At 42.6% G+C, this 13228-nt stretch overlaps 1 protein-coding gene across 2 annotated transcripts; it reads right to left on the bottom strand.

Moving 5' to 3' along the window:
* Nucleotides 1-8053: 8053 nt before the first annotated feature.
* Nucleotides 8054-12147, bottom strand: LOC117577840 (uncharacterized). Of its 2 annotated transcripts, none has more exons than XM_034262783.2 (3): nt 11836-12147; nt 11576-11790; nt 8054-10923 (listed from the first exon to the last, which is right to left on the bottom strand). In XM_034262783.2, the coding sequence occupies exons 2-3, from the start codon at nt 11715-11717 to the stop codon at nt 8738-8740; spliced, it is 2328 nt and encodes a 775-aa protein (XP_034118674.1). In that variant the 5' UTR covers nt 11718-11790; nt 11836-12147; the 3' UTR covers nt 8054-8737. The 2 variants fall into 2 exon arrangements, with proteins under 2 accessions (XP_034118674.1, XP_034118673.1); XM_034262782.2 differs by having other exon boundaries at nt 8055-10923; nt 11576-11782.
* Nucleotides 12148-13228: the final 1081 nt, after the last annotated feature.

Genomic DNA, 13228 nt, shown 5'->3' with positions numbered 1-13228 from the left:
GTCTGATTGACAACAGTTGATCTTTCTGATTGATCTATTTTTTCAAGTACTTGACAACTATTCAGTGATTTACTGCCTAAGAAGCAAACAGAATTTTATTCATTGATTGACTGTCTGATTGAACAACTCGCATTTATTTGCCTAATTGATTGGCTCATTAAATAATTGGACTAGTGCTCTACTTACAATTTGTGTGATCCACTAGTTGATCTACATTGTAAATAGATAGCTTTCGATGAACCAGCAGACACTTTTATTGATTGATTGTTTGATTGTCAGTCCGATTGAATTTCACATATTTATGTATTCAATTCCAATTTGGTATTCGCCTAATGTTCGATAATAACAAAATGATTGATGCATAATTTGATTGAGTGATTGATGAACAGTTTTACTGAACACTTTACAACTTTCCCAAGTATAAGTAAATTATTACCATTAAATGTCCGGTTGTTTGATTGTCTGATTCATTGATTGTTTGATTGACAGTCTGATTGAATTATGAGTCTCTTTTGTTCAATTGAAATTTTCTAATCAAACATTGTTCGATAATAACAGAATGAATGAAGAATAGTTTGATAGAATGATGGATGAAAAGTTATACTGTATACTTTAAAACTTTTTCAAGTAAAACTAATTTAGTACTATTAAGTGAAAACGCATATTAAGAGAAAAAAAAAACAAATATATTTAGTCATGAATTTTTATTTTTAGCTAAAGTTTTATAAACTTTTATGATCAAGTTAAAAGACACTTACAAAATATAATCTTAAGAATTAAGACAGACAGACGGACGGGCAGGATGAACAGGGCGGACAGGACGGACGGACGGACGGACGGACGGACGGACTGACGGACTGACAGCATCTCTTCAAATAACCCACATTGTCAGTGGCTTTGTTGTATGTGTGTGTATGCGTGTGTTATGTGTGTGTGTGTGTGTTGAGCTGGTTATGATACTCGGTGGCTTAGATGTGGAGCTCACCTCGCTGCTGGTCGTGCGCCTTTTAGGTAGGCAACACAAATTGCAAGACCTAGAAATATGCATGCAAGCGTATGCGTGTGTGTGCTTGGATGTGTGTGTGTAATGGTTATAAGCAAGCAACGCACACACACACACGCAGGCAGAGAAAGAGAGAGAGAAAGACCGAGGCAGAGGCAAAACCCCAAAACCAAACACAGTTCACGGCACCGAAAATTTCAATGAGCTACGCGCACAAATAACTATGCAAAGAAGTTAAGCTGCAGCAACAGCAGCAACTGCAACAGCAGCAATAACATGAAGCAGAAGCAACAACAACAACAATTGCTGTGGCACGTGGCAGGCGGCTGAAGCAAAAGCAGAAGCAGAAGCTGAGGCTGAGGCTGAGCAAACAACTCGCCCCAAAAAGCCTTTGTTCCTAATGCAATTGAACGTAAAATTCCAAATGCTTGTAACATACACACAACAGCCAAAGCGTAGAGACAGAGAGAAAGAGAGAGTGTATGAGGGAGGAGGAGTGGGAGTAGGAATGACAAAGGTGCAAGAAAGAGACAGCGCTAGTGCAGCAAGGACAACAAGATGGCACAGAATGCAGCCCCGAAAAAGGAAGCGTACAACAACAAGAGCAAAAAATAAACGTAGAAGCAGCCAAAGGCAAACACAAGAAGAAGAAGACGCCGACGACGACGATGGCGAAACTCAAGTTGCGTCTATGCACTTGCTAATAAATTTGATAAATATTTATGTTGTGCTTTTTAATTCCGTTTAAAACTAATTGCGACTAGTTTTCATTAACACGAGCGACAAGAACTTAAAGACTTAATTATGCCATGCTGGATGTGGCACCAAATTGACTCCAAATTAACTCGCTAATTAACTGATTAATTAAGAGCGCTGAAAGCAGATTGCGTATACGCCACGTGCATGCTTAATCAATTATTATTTATAATAATCATAATAACAAAATAATCACGCTGCATTTAAGTGAAAATAATTTAATTGTTTTGTTATGGCATTTAATTAAAGTGCCATTTAATGCAATATTGTGTAAGCACGGTTTTTAGTTCGATAACTTATCGAATATCGACAACATGTTTAAGTAGCTGTTAACTTATTGCTTCGACATTCCCTATAATTTCAAATCAAGTGCGAGTCAGTTTAGGTCTCAGCCTAGACAATACATATGTGTATATGTATATATATATATATACTATATACAAATACATGTATTTATTGTAGCTTAGGGGCCAAGCGAAGTTAGTAGACTTTTGTAGTACAGCTGATATCGTTTGATGCCTTTTCGTTTGCCTTTTGCAATAAAGGCGACCTCATAAGTTGCCTTGCCTGCTGGACTGCTGGGTGACTGGGTGGGCGGACTTGCTAGCTGGTCGATGGGCGTGGCATACGAGTCGACCGATAAACGACCAGCAGAGCCAACACAACAATACCGACCCACTAACCGACTCTCGTTCTGCATGTGTTTGCTGCGAGTGTGGCGTGTGTGTGTGTGTGCTTGTTGGGGGAACAATGTGTGCTTGTCGGGTCTGCACACAGTTCTTTATTACGCTTTATACAACATTCGCAAATCCGCAAATTCGCACATTCACATATTCGCAATAACTGCATGTAAATTGTGTGTTGTCGAAATGAATATTCAAGTTGTTTGTTTCTTCCGCTCTTATTCCTTATTGTGTCTCTAATAAAATAATAAATAAGTCAATCGATAGTCATCGATAGATTCCGCACTGCTTGTCGCTTAACGATCAATCGATCAATCAGCAGCTGGTCACACTCAGCAGCAAAGTGCAGCCATTTTGCTTTTTTTGTTGTTGTTCTTCATTTCATTTTTATTCTGAAGTCATTGCGCATTTTAATTACAGCGAAACGCATTTGCATTCTTTTAATGTTTATTGCATAATGGGGCTTTGCCTGGACATTTTTTGTTATTGTAATTTGGTTTTTTTTTTGGTCCTTACTCATTTGCTCTTACGCTGTTGTTGTTGTTTTCGTTTTGGGGTATTTTTTTTGTAGTTGCCTTTACAGTTTTGCCTTTGTTTGTGCCCAAAGCCTTTGAACTACATTTTCGCTGTGCGTTCGCTCTGTGTGTGTGTGTGTGTGTGTATGGGTGTGTCTGCCCACATTGTTGTATGCAGTTGTAGTTGTTGCCGCTGCTGCTGCTTCTGGCATTGCCATCATCATCATCATCATCGCGGTGCTTGGTAACCCTGACCTGAATTTAACTCTAAAATTTTTGCGCAGTTTTTGTTGTTTCGCTTTGTGGGTGTGCCTTGGTGTGTGTGCGTGGCAAATCAGTAAGCGAAACGCACACACACACACACACACACACGTATATTGGGTCACTGCCGCTGTCTGTGAGTGTTAATTTAATATTTGTTGTTGTGTTTTACTTGCGCTTTCTTTTACTCAAATTAAATGAAAAATTCTTCAAGTTAGTTGCAGCACGCAAGGGAGGCGAAAAGAGATGGAAAGGGAAGAGGTTAGGGGTTAACTGGGTGTGTGTATATGCGAGTTATGCACAACGCTCCAAATACGGGAATTGGCAAAATGGAGAAAACGTGCAAAATGCACAAATGAAAAGCTACTGCTAGCTGTTTCAACTGCTTGCTCTTCCTCTTCCTCTTCTTCGTCTTCGTCTTGTTGTTAGCTTGTGCATCTTCGTTTATGGCTCAGTTGCAGCTTAATTCACCTCACCGTGTCCGTCATCTCCGTCTGCTGTCCTCTGTCTCGGCTATTTGCAGTCTTAGCCTGGCCTGTTTTCCGAGGCTGTCAATGAAAGCCACAGGCAAAAGCCTTTAAACCCGAAACAATACAAATTTAAGCTCCTCTCACCTCGCTCACTTCATTTGTTTCTCGTGCTCTGGCAGCCGCAGGTAGCCACTTGGCAGCCAATGCGGCTTGTAATACCCGCTTCACGAGCTCTAGATGGGTATTATCATTTAATGATAAATCGTAAATCGTTTGATTTAACAGCGTAAGAATACATGTTTCAAACTTGAATGAAAATGGCTTCTGGGGTTCTGTATCGGGGTCAATTATACAATCTGGTCACACTCTTTTAACTCTCCGTTAATATATAAACTTTAAAAGTATATGTGAATCCTACTCTTAGAGAATTTATAATAAATCACTTTAAAAGTTTGCTGAAAATGTGTTTATTTGCAGGTTAGCTGTACAGTTTTATTGCTTTGGTCACACTTTATTTTTTGTTTCTATTAGAGGAAGCGACAACTTTCACTTTCATCTGAATTCCTCTTCGGTTTCGATTTACACTGCATCAAAACTACATTTATCTAGTTTAATTAATAGAATAATCGAAATTATTAATGTAAATATTGCTTATCGCGTATTTGGGAGTCGAGCACACTTATAATTGTTGTTGTAATTGTGTTGTGCGTGTGTTGGACGGATTCGTGCAGTTAGTTAGGCAATGACAATCAACTTAAAGCACTTGTGTCCCATTTTCCCCCCGCGTCACCCCGCTCCCCCCTGAAGCGCATACCCTTCCCTTCGCTGTTAAACAGCGACAATTCTTGGCATAGAAATGAACCAGAGAACGAATCAGAGTCAGAGTCACAGTCACAGTCAGAGACAGAGTCAGAGACAGAGACAGAGATTGGAAGTTGGAGAGTTGGTGGCAAAGGCAACTAGCATACAAAACCAATTTCCTTTTTATGGCAAATGAAATGAAAATTTGAAATGACCACAAAAACGAGTGACAAACACACACACACACACACACATGGGATACCACAAGAGATTGGGGAGGGGAAGATGTTGAAAGGGTATCCATGACATGCAGAGAATCTCTGCACAGGAAATGGCTACTCGGACATCATGCGACAATGTCAGTTACTGCATAGTCTTTCTCTCCCTGTCTCATTCTCTCTGGCAATTGCCAGCAGCATTGCAGCACAAATGGCAGCCACATTAACCAAAGCAATAGCAACAACAACAGCAGCAACAACAGCACAATGTGGAGCCAAAAACGCGAAATTAGCCGCCAGAAACTGACCAAGTGACCAACTGGCTGCACTCGACTCCTCGACGTGCTGTCAGCATACGATTAGATTTGCCAAAGGAAATGCAGAGCGAGAGAGAGAGAGAGAAGAGCAGGAAGAGAGCGTGATGGGAGAGGGGAGGGGAGGGGAGGGAGAGGGAGGGGAGGGGAGGGAGGGGAGGAGGGAGGGGAGGGGAGGGGAGGAAGCAGGAGAAGCTGTCTTCAAGCGCCACAGAGTTTCGGGTCAACCGAGCAATCTACCCGCAGCGGCTTTGCGGTGGATTTATTTTATTACCCAACGCACCAAGCAAACGTACGCAGAAGGTAACGACGCAAGCGGGGGGAAATTAGAGAGGGAATCAGGTTTGGAATGGGGAGGGGCGTAGTGTCGGGGGTAGATGTGCTACAGTTACCGAGCAACTGTGCTGTGGCAGGTTTTGTGCGCTGCCAAGTCGCCTTTTGTGCGGTTTCCTTTAATCCTTTCGGTTGTTGCTCAGCAGCTCTCCAGTTCAGTTGTCTCTCTCTCTCGCTCTCGCTCTCGATTTCGCCTCCCTTCCCCTTTCCCTCCCCGATAGCCAGTTTCATACTGTAGCATCTTCGCGCATCTCATAAAACGCCATACATATGCGCATTTCATTTGATTTGATTTAATTTTATAGCCTTTTATGTGTGTGCGCTACTCTCGCAGTTGCTGCTTCGCTGCGCTCTGTCCGGGCAACTGCTGATGCGGAAGGATGGGACGAGCGGGATGGCAAAGGCTGGCAAGGGCTGGCAAAGGGGAGCAGGGTTTAGAGGGGGCAGCTTATATATGTTGCCCTGCTGCATGCCATTGCTGTTTGGAATTAATTTCATTTGATTTTTATTTATTTATGCCAATGAAAATTGTTCGGTCCTCTTTTTTTTTTTTTGCCCTTTTTCCTCTTACTCTTGTTGTTGTCAAAACTTGCTTCTTCCTTGGGTAAAGGGCAAACGGAGGATGAGCAAGAGAGCTCTGAACCTGCGCCAACATTCAGCGAGTTATTTTGGTTATTGGCTTTAAAAAAAAAAGAGTCTATATGAAGGCAATCTGTAACGACTGATAATTGGGTAATAAAAATATTAATTGAAAACTGCAACTTTGAATTTCATCTTGAAATGCATGCAAACTTATTTTGATTACAACATTCATTGCAATTAAACAGGCTTTTAAGGGAGAAATGCTTCAAAGGGCAAGTTTAATTGCTGTGCTTTACAACTACTTTAAGGTTACTTCTGTCGCTCTTAAAGATAAGAAATAAGTAAAGTATAACGAGATATTGGTCTTTAATGAGTTGATGAGTAGTAACTAAGCTTTGCTAGTATTCGAGATTACCAGAAAAACGAAATGAAATGGGCGCGTAACTATTGACAAGAGCAGAAAAGTAGCGAGTAGCTAGCGACGAGTGACGTTGGTAAATTGTGGAAAAAGGAAAAAAGCGAGTGACGAGTAACGAGCGCTGTATGAATAACGAGTAACGAACAACGAGAGTTTACAAATTACTTCTGTCGCTCTTAAAGATAAGGAATAAGTAAAGAGTAACGAGATATTAGTCAGTAATGAGTTGATGAGTAGTAACTAAGCTTTGCTAGTATTCGAGATTACCAGAAAAACGAAGTGAAATGGGCGAGTAACTCTTGACAAAAGCAGAAAAGTAGCGAGTAGCTAGCGACGAGTGACGTTGGTAAATTGTGGAAAAAGAAAAAAAACGAGTTTGCGAAATGGAAGAAAAACGGCACGTATAAATTAGCGAGTGACGAGTGACGAGAGCTGTATGAATAACGAGTAACGAACAACGAGAGTTTACAAATTAAGATTGCTAGAAACAGTGACTTAGTATAGCAAGAATATACATATATAAAAATCATACATATATTATGAGGCATATCTAACAGTAACGAATGTTATAATTAGAGTGTAGCAAATGAAAAAATGCTGTTGTGCCTTGGGAGAAGCAAATGGCTGACATTTATGCTCGCATTGCCTATGTATAGGTGGTATACAAGTATCACTGATTCTCCCGCTACAAGTTGCCTCATTCCAGTTGCTCATTTTTTTTTTGTGCTACTGACATTGCTCTAATTTTGTTGTTGGCCATTTCGACGTCAATAGGTTCGTTTGTCACTCTGATAATCAAGACGCCGCTTCGCTCCCCTGCCACAACACAACACAAAACAACACAGCACAGCAATGCGGCAGATAGACAGGCAACTCGTCTCTCGTCAGTTAGCGAGTCAGTGAGTTGTGTTGCTGTTGTTGATGCTGATGTTGCTGCTGTTGTCCTACAGATGCGGCTGCCGTTGCCGTTGCCGCTGCTGCCCGCCAGCATTGTGTAGCAGCAACATCAACAGCAGCAGCAACTTTGTGGCAGCAGTTGAGTGCGCCTATTCTCGTATTTGGCGAGTCATGTACAACGCATCATCATTTATCAAAGCGCGGCAACAATTCGCAGGGCGGCTCTGTCTCTGACTTCCCTCCTACACGATTCTTCCTCCACTTTTCCATGCACACAGCCCCTGAAGCGGTGCAAAGCAAAGCCGTCGCCATTTTCTTGCGCTGTTTTTTTTTCCGTTGTATACCTGATACATGAAGGGAAACAGGGTATTATAAGTTAGTGTCCACAGCTTTCCTGTGTCCACGTTTATCTATTCGTCTGAGAACAGATTTTGTGGACTTAGAGACATGAGATTGTTTGATCAAAATACTTCCTAAGCTAATGAAGATCCCTTAGGTTAGCTAATTAACCAGTATCCAACAGTCGAGTATGCTCGACTGCAGCTTTCGCATTTGATTTTGTTTTTGGACGGCGGCGACGGCGACGTCGGCTTATCGTTAGTTGGTGCTGTCATGTAACGGTTAAATCTGCATGAAAAATTAATGCTGTGCGGGCGCAGGAGGCAGGGCGAGAGGGCCGTTGGAATGGTTGAAGAGGAGCAGAGTGTGAGGAGACTTTCCCGTTGGGTCTATTGAAATTAGTATTGGCCTTTGGCAGTATCGAGTTGAGTTGAGTTGAGTGTTCACAGAAATCGGGATTGTTGGCAATGTTTACATTTAGGTTTTATTTTTATTTATTTTTTTTTGGTTTTGGCCAGGTCGAGTGTGGGACAGGTCAATGCAGTCAGCAATAAACATATGTGTGTGTGTGTGTGCGTGAGTGTGTGTGTGTGTATGGATACATATATATAGGTCAGCACACATATTGTGTGTTTTTACATAGTCAAGCGTATATATAAACATATAGATGGCTGCCTGTTCGCCACGTCGTCCCGTGTCATTCCATTTCGTTTCGTCTTATTCGATTTTGTCTTGCTCCATTCCATCTACTTCCATTCACCATTTGGTTTCATCATTTTATTTAATTTTGTTTCAATCCATTTCGCTTCATTAAATTTTGTTACATTCTAATTCGTTGCATTCCATTTTGTTTCATTCCATTTAATTTTGTTTTATTCCAATTCGTTGCATTCCATTTTGTTTCATTCCATTTTGTTTCATTCCATTCCGTTTCATTCAATTTCGATTCATTCCATTTCGTTTCATTCTATTACGTTTCATTCCGCTTCGTTTCAATACATTTCGTTTCATTCCATTTCGTTTCATTCCATTCCAATTCATTCCTTTTCGTTTCATTCCATTTACTCTTAGCTCACTTATTTGTGGCTCATTCCATATCATTTCATTTCGCTGATTTTCGTTCCACTTCCATTGTTTCACTTGGCATTCAATAATTGTAACGCCAGAGGCTATCGTAGGGCTGCTGGCGACGCTGTCGGAGCTGCTGATGCAGCTGCTGTTGCTGCAGCACCGGCGACCATTTGGGCTTTGCATCGATGACCATGAAGCTCGTCTCGGTTGCCAACTCTGGCAAAGTCGTCAGGCTGCTCGACGCGTGCGGAGCACTCGCATTCTTGGCCACCTTGGTCTTTTTCACTGTCATTGTCACTGACTCGGGAGGTGTCGGACTGTGCTGGACCAGCGGCTTGGGCGGCGTCACCTTGGCTTCCTCCTTCTTTGGCTGTGATAGGGATGTGCTTGGAATTGGAATTGGTGAAGGAGTTGAGATCGTGGATGGAGATGGAGATGGGACTGTCGGTGTTGTTGTGATTGGAATTGTAGATGAGGCTTGTGTTTGGGGAACGGATTTGGCTTGTCTTGGCAGCGGTGACTTCGGTTTAATCGCCGTTTTGCTTGACAACAGTGGTTGCGGCTGATCATGTGCATAGACGTGAAAGAGTTCCGCCTGCAGGATTTGCTGGCGATTCTTGAACGCACGCCGATAAGCGGAGACCTGCGATGCACTGGCCGCCAAAAGATGATGCGCCCCCTTGGCCATCAGCGGTTGTTTGGGCAGCTCCTCCATCATCTTGCGCTGCGGCAACACCTTGCGTTCACCCTCAGGCTGCCTCAGCTGCTCGGCGAGACGTTTGCCACCATTTGGAGCATTTGACGGGGACGGGGAATCCGTCAACTTGTTGCCGCAGTGCTTGATGTAGGGCATGTGGCTGCTGCGACTAAGATGATTGCTGGCACCAACAGTCGCGTGTTCCTTGGCCCTGGCCTTCATCTTGCTCGGCTTGGAGTGTCGTGGACCATCTAGGATAAGGAAGCCGTTGCTGCTCTGACTGCTGCTGCTGTTGCTGCTGCCGCTGCTGCTGCTGACAGCTGTCTTGATGTAACGCCTCGACTTGCTGCGCTTGAGTTTAGCCTGATTGAAGCGTGTGATCGATGACGGCGCCGCTGGACTTGGCTGCAACTGCTGCTGCTGTTGCTGTTGCTGCTGCTGCTGTTGCGGTCGCCAGCTGGTCATTAGCGTCGGCTCTGGGGACCGCTTCAGCGTTTTCGTACGCGACTTGGCCTTGGCCGGCGCCAATGGCAGCGACGAGCTCACCGACTGCGAACGCGTCTGCGTCTGGGAACTGAGCAGGCAACGCTGCCTGTGATTCGTGTGCAACACATTGCGAAAACTCAGGCATGGCTGCTGCTTCGGTATGTGCTTGTTGCCCATCAGCGAGACGCGTCCATTGCCATGGCCCTGGCGGCGACTGAAGGCCTGAAATGCCGCTGGTCCATTAGCAAATTGCATGCACTCGAATTGCTGAATACGTTCGCCGAGGGTTTGGAAGCGTGTCTGCTCCTTGTTGGCAGTTGTTGTCGTTGAGGTTGCAGCTGGTTTGGCCGGCGGACGTGCCGACAACATGCGGGCAGCAACAACATTGGGCTCCGCCGGACGCTTCTCGCGTTCACGTTCACGATCAAAGCGCACGGCGAGACGTTGCTTCAGTGTCTCATCGATGGTCATCAGCTGCTCGCTGTCCAGCTTGTCGATGCTTGTTGTCTTGCGTTGCCTGTGCCGCGCCAGTGCTGCCACCGCCGCTGTGGTGGACTTTTCGATGGCATCGATGTGATGCTTGTGGCAGGGCGGCTTCTTCGCCTTGCGCACCGCCAAATCAACGTTGCCCAAGTCGAGCGAAGAGCGTGGCGGCAAACTGATCGAACGGCCACTTAGGATGCCCAAATCCAGTTGCTCAACCACATCGAGGCCGCTGCCCGATGTCGCCGTAGCCGTTCCCGTTCCCGTTGTCGTTTTCGTGTTCGTTCGTGTCAAACTTGTGCCGCGTTGTTGACCATTCCTCAGTTTGTCGTTGTTGCTGTTGTCGCTGATGTTCTCTTTGTGCCTGCTATTGGGATAGATGTAATCACGCAGGCTGCTGCCGGTGAAGGACATGGAGCGTCGACGATTTGCCTGCATCACTGTGCTCAGCAGATTGCCGGAGTTGGCCGCCGTCGTTTGTTCCGTCATCTGCTTGTGATTCCGTGGATACTCTGGCAATGAGCTGCGATCGTGTTGTGATGTCAAGGTGCGCACAGGCGCGCGATTCTCCTCACGCTTCTTGTGCTCCTGCGAAGCTGAGAAATGTGCGGGGTGCTCATTAAAACATATTAAGAATTTACAAGCTGTTAGGAATCGGATACAAATGTTTCTTATTAAAGCTGTTTGCAGTTGGAATCAATTACTAAAGAAACTGAAATATACCGACGCTTATATTTGGTATTTCGATAGAATACTATATTCAAAATATACCAGATTGTCACCCAAAGCAGCTGAGACCCTATTGCACAAGTATTTCTTAAATAACTTAAACAATTTTTAACCGATCGCAACCAAATTATCAGTAATCATAAATACTCGAGTTATTATTGTATGTATTTCGATTTTTATCGATTGGCGGCTGTTAGAGACAAGTTGTTATAAGCTTTAGCTTGAAGTTCTAGAAACTAAAAGAAATATATATATATAGAAATAAATTGATAGTTAAAGATTAGGGCGACAAAAAGACATGTAATCAAATGGTTCAACGATAGAACAGAAGAGTCGGCGAAAGGATTTACAGTGATTTAGTTTTGAAGTCAAGAGAAATATGTCTTTTAAAGTATGGGAAAGAAAAATGGACAACAAGTCAATAAAAAAGAATGTGTACTTATGCCGGTTATAACCGTCTTCACCTCTCTTATATAACAAAAGAATTTTTGAGTTAGGTTAAGTTAATACACAACTTACTCGGATTGTAGGGCAACAAAGAGTTGCTGCGTTGATAGTAAGACTTTACTGCCTGCTCGTAAATTGTGTTTGTGTTGCGCAGCAGCCAAAGATTCTGGCGTCCATTGGTGCGCACAAAGCGATTTAGTTGATCGGCCTTCATTTCGATGTATATGTGTATATATATTTAGATTGCTGACTGCGCCTTGACACCGTAGCACCAAGATCCTGGAGCACTAAGAAGATGAATTTGATTTCATTTCTTGAATCATATTATTTACCTGTTATCACTTGAATTCAGCACTTTTATTTTGTTAGCTCTTTTTTGGACTCTATATAATTGCTTGCACTTTAGATTACGTTGACTGAAAATGTTGATGTTTATTGCTCGAATGTAATTAAGAGGCGATGGTTTGTTGCGATAAGACTAGACTGGATTCTAATTGGAACTGATTGGAATATGAGCCGCAATTTGTACGTTATGCAATTTAAAATCTGAAATATTGGTGTATTAGACTAGACTTTAAATACTAAAAGTGCCGAAGCTTAATGAAAAATGTCTGAAAATTGTATGTCCAACACATCTATGAAAAACACTGTCATCAAAGAACAGCCTACTGATAAATACTGATAAAGATACTTACGAACTACAAATGTGCTCGCATTGTTGCTTACCCGTTAGTAACATTTTTTTTTTACTTTTTGAATTTGTATAGATTTTTCTGCATTTAAATATGAGTTTTTAACTTTATTGGTAGAAATTATTTTGGAAGGTAGGCGGATGATAGAAAAAGTTTAGCTAGAGCGTCTCTTGCAGTCAATACAGTAAAGTTTTATCTTTGTAATTTGCTTATGGAATTTTAGTGCAAATAAGTAGTAGAGGTTTTTGTTTGGTTTATTGTTCTGCATTTAAACAATTGATATAATTTTTTTTTAACAAAGTATGTTTGCAGCTGTTGGATTTAATCTAGCTAAAGGGTCTCATGCAGTCAATACTGAAATGTGTTTTTTACTAGCAATTGTTTTTGCTTCTGTTTAATCAATGTTGTAATGAAAATAAGTATTAGGGTTTCTCTACATTATTATGTACTTAAAAGTTGGTTTTTAGTCTTGAACAAAAATATATACAACTGTTAAAATATATATTAATTTATATATTATGAAGTCTAGTAAAGTTTTAAGTTCAGCGTTTTCGCAGCTGGTTTGTAAGCACATTAAGTATGATAAAAGTGTCAAAGTATAGTTTGTTACAATTGTGTTGCATGCAACAGCAGAGAAGCGAAAGGAAGCTTGTATTGTGTAGTTGGAATCATTCATTAAGACTTTGAATACAAATACGAGAAGCATACGCATAGAAATTGTGGATGGGACACATTCAGTTTACTACTTGCCACTTGTCACTTGCCACACAGAAGCGTTGACATTGATTTATTGGCTGCTGTCACGTTGCTTCCTCCCCCCCACCCCATCCCCTTCGGTGTCTCGAGTGGAGGCAAATGCTGTTGGTAAAAATGTACTAATTAGCCGCAGGTAACGAAAAATCGGTCAAACTGAAGTCGGCAACTGTGTCGCTGACTGTGTGGCGTGTGGCAAGTGGCAAGTGGCGAGTTGCGTGCGCCAATTTGTCAAAGTTGCCCCTGAAGTGGACGTTGCCTGATGCCACAAGTCCTTCTG

The sequence above is a fragment of the Drosophila albomicans genome, chromosome X (genome assembly GCF_009650485.2).
Source record: "Drosophila albomicans strain 15112-1751.03 chromosome X, ASM965048v2, whole genome shotgun sequence".
Taxonomy (NCBI): Eukaryota; Metazoa; Arthropoda; class Insecta; order Diptera; family Drosophilidae; genus Drosophila; species Drosophila albomicans.
Note: the sequence above shows the minus strand (reverse complement) of the source record. Positions and strands in the feature narration are given on the sequence as shown.